Raw genomic sequence first — 5000 nt, 5'->3', positions numbered from 1 at the left:
ACATAATGTCGTGAACTAGGTTACGTTACAAACTTACCTTGGTTCCCAGTCTCCTTGTTTGTTGTTCAGACGTCCAGCAGCAGCCAAATGTAAACCTTCACTGCTTGACGAGGATATCTGGTCATCGTTTAGGGCATCAATCAAGTCCACATTCATAGGCACATTACAGATGACATCTATGAATTAAAAAAAAAAAAAAACATTGAAAACAATTACTACACATTTAAAACATTGCTGGGCTTTAGTATCATTTAACCCATCTCAAAACGCCACAAAAGTTTGGGAAAGATACATTTTGTCACATTCTAAATGGGTCTAATGGTAAAGCAAATGTATAATACTATGTGGCACGAGTCACTTTTGAAAAACAATTAATGCATTTATGTATCAAATCCTAAATCATGCTCTAAAAACTCTGCCAAAGTTTGTAAAGTTTTCATATATAATTTCTATACTACAAAAACTATAATTATTTCAAATGTTTTCTCATCAAATCATCACTACATTTTTAGAAGAATTTTGCCTTAAATTAATCAGATTCAGATAAAATATTTTGACTGATATATTGCATACCAAATATTTTGTACTCTGCTCGACATTGACAATATTAATAGATTTTGCTACAGAGAGGAGTTTTATGCCATTTTGTAAATTTCATGGTGTTTTACAAAATTGAAAAAAAACAACATAATTTATAGTGCTTCAATTCATCTCTCAGCAGAAAATAATGAACCAAATCTCCATTTAAAACTGTACATGTAAGCATCTGTCTGTTACCCTTTTTTTTGCAATAGTACCATATTTGATACACAATCAAATCTGAGTTCTGTTGAGTATTTAGGGATTGCAGAGAGCACTTCCCAATGAGTAGTTGCCGCATACCCACAATGCTCAATGTTTCTTGCATGTTTACTATAACATTCACCCATTGATACCATTGACATAATAAATACAGATCGGCCTACTTGAAAATTTTTAAAAATCAAAATTTTTCAAAAGATAAACATTTCTCTTTAGTCACTAAAGTTAATTTTAAAATCTACAAATTACCCTCACAATAATCAAATGACACTTTAAAATCCTTAAATAATGTAGTTGGACATAAACTTTCATTTTCAACAAGTTTTAATGAATTAGAGGTGCTCATGAAGATCTGAAATTGGAACCAAAATTTCGTAATTCTACGAGTTTTTCGTAATGGTAGGCATGTCTGATAGACATCATTGTTTCTCTAGCATACGATTACTTACTTGGAATAAGAACAAATGGAGTTGGTGGAACGAATTCAGTGGTTGACCAAACTTGTCCAGCGCTGGGTGAAGGACTTGAAGATACATATTGTCCAGGGCTAGGTGAAGCGCTTGGATTTACATATTGTCCAGGGCTAGGTGAAGCGCTTGGATTTACATATTGTCCAGGGCTCGGTGAAGCACTTGGGTTTACATATTGTCCAGGGCTAGGTGAAGCACTTGGATTTACATATTGTCCAGGGCTAGGTGAAGCACTTGGATTTACATATTGTCCAGGGCTCGGTGAAGCACTTGGATTAACATATTGTCCAGGGCTAGGTGAAGCACTTGGATTAACATATTGTCCAGGGCTAGGCGAAGCACTTGGGTTTACATACTGGCCAGGGCTAGGTGACGCACTTGGATTAACATATTGTCCAGGGCTAGGTGAAGCACTTGGGTTTACATACTGGCCAGGGCTAGGTGAAGCACTCGGATTAACATATTGTCCAGGGCTAGGCGAAGCACTTGGGTTAACATATTGTCCAGGGCTAGGTGAAGCACTTGGATTAACATATTGTCCAGGGCTAGGTGAAGCACTTGGGTTTACATACTCGCCGGGGCTAGGTGAAGCACTTGGATTAACATATTGTCCAGGGCTAGGTGAAGCACTTGGGTTTACATACTGGCCAGGGCTAGGTGAAGCACTCGGATTAACATATTGTCCAGGGCTAGGCGAAGCACTTGGGTTAACATATTGTCCAGGGCTAGGTGAAGCACTTGGATTTACATATTGTCCAGGGCTTGGTGAAGCACTTGGATTTACATATTGTCCAGGACTAGGTGAAGCACTTGGATTTACATATTCTCCAGGGCTCGGTGAAGCACTTGGATTTACATATTGTCCAGGGCTTGGTGAAGCACTTGGATTTACATATTGTCCAGGGCTAGGTGAAGCACTCGGATTTACATATTGTCCAGGGCTTGGTGAAGCACTTGGATTTACATATTGTCCAGGGCTAGGTGAAGCACTTGGATTTACATATTGTCCAGGGCTGGGTGAAGCATTGGGAGCTTCTGAAATATATAAAAGCCAATCATAAATACATTAATTCCGTTGTCTGTTTATGAAATGTTTTAAATTCTATTTATATATTATCAGAGGCCTACCTTGCTTCTCAAATCATCTACTAAAATCAAAACAGATAAGTTTTAAGCAAACGTTTAAAAATAGATAATGATTCTTTTTCACAAATGCTTTGTGGTAAGGTGTTCCAAACAGAGGGTCCGAAATGAGAAAAGGATCTCACTCCAGCGTTTTTGTCTGCAAAAGGTGAAATTGTCCAAGTAAGTTGTCTCATAATAAATAAGAATAAACCTCTAACCTCATGAAAAGTGTTAAAAAAAAACATCATATCTCCTTCTTCCCCATCTGCTAAGACTGAGTTACTGTCGATGTGTATATACAAAATAAAAATATAAATTGCAGCACTTGGTACACAATGAAAGATTTCTTTTCCAAGAGGCCATTTTAGTCTTTGAAAATGAAGACAATACTGTACTTTATTTCTTACATCTGACACAGAGGCTAAATGTCCTGACAAATTGAACAGCAGAAAAGTTTAATTAATTTAACTTTGGCAATTGAGCTCTTTAAATTGGAATCGAGAGAAAAAAAAATTCTAACTACAGTAAAAAATTTGATTGAGTCATAATGATTGAATTACCATGAAAAAAAAAGGAAGCAAAACTCACTTGAGCAATTACACATGTATCTTATCTGATAGTCTCTACAAGGAATACCAACAAGGGCATCGGGTACACAATTCAGACCATCCTTAATCGTGCAACTGGCCTCTGCTAAACTTGCATATCCATTCATTGTGGTTGCTTCTACACATTGTATATCAGTAATCTTCCCTCCAGGACAGAAGTGTGAAAGACGCTCCGGGGTCATTTTCTCATGATCCTCTCCATTTGTGACTGGAGAAAATTCATTTATCCAAACTGACCAACGATCAACACAAGGTATTGTTGATGGTTTAGTTTGTCCAGGACTTGGTGAAAGACTGGAAGATCCATATTGACCAGGGCTGGGTGAAGGGCTGGAAGATCCATATTGACCAGGGCTGGGTGAGGCACTTGGAGAAACAAATTGCCCAGGGCTTGGTGAAGCACTTGGATTTACATATTGTCCAGGGCTCGGTGAAGCACTGGGATTTACATATTGTCCAGGGCTTGGTGAAGCACTTGGATTTACATATTGTCCAGGACTTGGTGAAGCACTTGGAGACACGTATTGTCCGGCACTAGGTGAAGGATTGGGGACTTCAGTTCCTGTGTGTGGTGGTGGTGGATTACATCCAAATAGGTTAAATCTCAAACCAACCGCATTATGCGAGTCTACAGGTTGAATCCTTACATAACGAGCAGTGACAGCTGCAAAGAAATTTGGCACTGGAGTATACTGGTCTGTGTTTCCATTAAACACAATAGGGGTATCTGTTTTGTCCTTCACTGGTGTAAAGTTTATGCCATCTGTACTGTAAGAGACAGTGTATTTGCTAATCCATGAAGGTTCTGTTGCCATTCCCTGAGTTACAACTCCAGAAATTTCGTATGGAGCAAGGAAATCCACTTGAATGTATGGATCTTTGTCGTCGAGGCTAAAATGAAATTTAAACAAATAGATTTTAAAATAATAATTAGCACATATTCACGTGGGATGTGCAAGTAAAGGACAAGATGGTCAAGTGAATAAAGTATGACATTAGCACCCAGATGACCCATCTTTGCACCAACTGTTGACAGCTTGTTTTTTCCTAAAATAATAATATTCCCCCACCCATCCGTACACACATATTGCTCAATTTGTGCGCTCCACTAAGACTAATGACTGGTTACCTCTAATCTCTTTTCAGGATAAACCCGATTAGGAAGGGAAACAAAAATTAAAATTTTTAACATTCAAATTGTAGGATCCCATACAGATTTGCCGAGTCTGTTAGGTTGGGTTATTGTTTTTTTTGTTTTTTTTTTGTCTGTTGACAACATGCAAGAAGAATGTAAAACAAAATGTCAACAGAACAAGCCATCTAATATTTTCAGAAAAATTTGGAACGAGTGAAATTTTTTTTTTGGACAGGCCATCATCTGTCAAGAAATGACAAATTGCCACTATTTTGAAGGCAATAAAGACATATTATTATTATTATTATTATTATTATTATTATTATTATTATTATTATTATTATTATTATTATTATTATTATTATTATTATTATTATTATTATCATTATTATTGTCTTTGTTTTTTTTTGTCTTTAAGGGTTTTACGACGCTTGCAACACATTTAGGTTATATCAGCGCCAGTAAAAAGGAAGAAAATGGGAAAGTAAAAAGTTCTAGAATTACAATTAAAGCACCAAAGAAAAAGTAAGACAAAGGGGAACTGATAACAAATAGGGATCAGATGTAGATTCCAAGAGCACACCACCAATGTACTTAGTTTGAAATCACCTACAAGTCTCATCCAGACACAAGCACAAAATCCAACAGAGGAACACACTCAAATGCTTACATTATACATTCAAAATAAAAATAATAATACATAACAGAGAGATGATTTACAAGGAAAAAAATATCATCTCCCAAAACAATAACTATGCATTTGACTGTTTCCCTCCCAGCTAGGATTCCGGCCAGTGCCAGGACAAAACCAAGTAATCTCATTCCGAGACAAAGACAGAAAGCATGTTGGAAAACAAATAT

At 36.8% G+C, this 5000-nt stretch overlaps 1 protein-coding gene across 3 annotated transcripts in view; it reads right to left on the bottom strand.

The window, feature by feature from the left end:
- The window catches only part of LOC144965316 (uncharacterized), a 115934-nt gene that overhangs the window by 48174 nt on the left and 62760 nt on the right, over positions 1-5000 (bottom strand). For all 3 annotated transcript variants that reach the window (XM_078900541.1, XM_078900540.1, XM_078900542.1), the window contains 3 exons: positions 2985-3895; positions 1251-2306; positions 38-176 (listed from right to left, as the gene is read on the bottom strand). In XM_078900541.1, coding sequence (XP_078756667.1) covers positions 38-176; positions 1251-2306; positions 2985-3895 — 2106 coding nt within the window. The remainder of the gene's footprint in view (positions 1-37; positions 177-1250; positions 2307-2984; positions 3896-5000) is intronic.

Source organism: Berghia stephanieae, chromosome 2 (assembly GCF_034508935.2).
Source record: "Berghia stephanieae isolate SIO BIC M18660-M18661 chromosome 2, UCSD_Bste_1.3, whole genome shotgun sequence".
Classification (NCBI taxonomy): domain Eukaryota; kingdom Metazoa; phylum Mollusca; class Gastropoda; order Nudibranchia; family Aeolidiidae; genus Berghia; species Berghia stephanieae.
The sequence above is the reverse complement of the archived record's forward strand: the minus strand, read 5'-3'. Positions and strand labels throughout refer to the sequence as shown.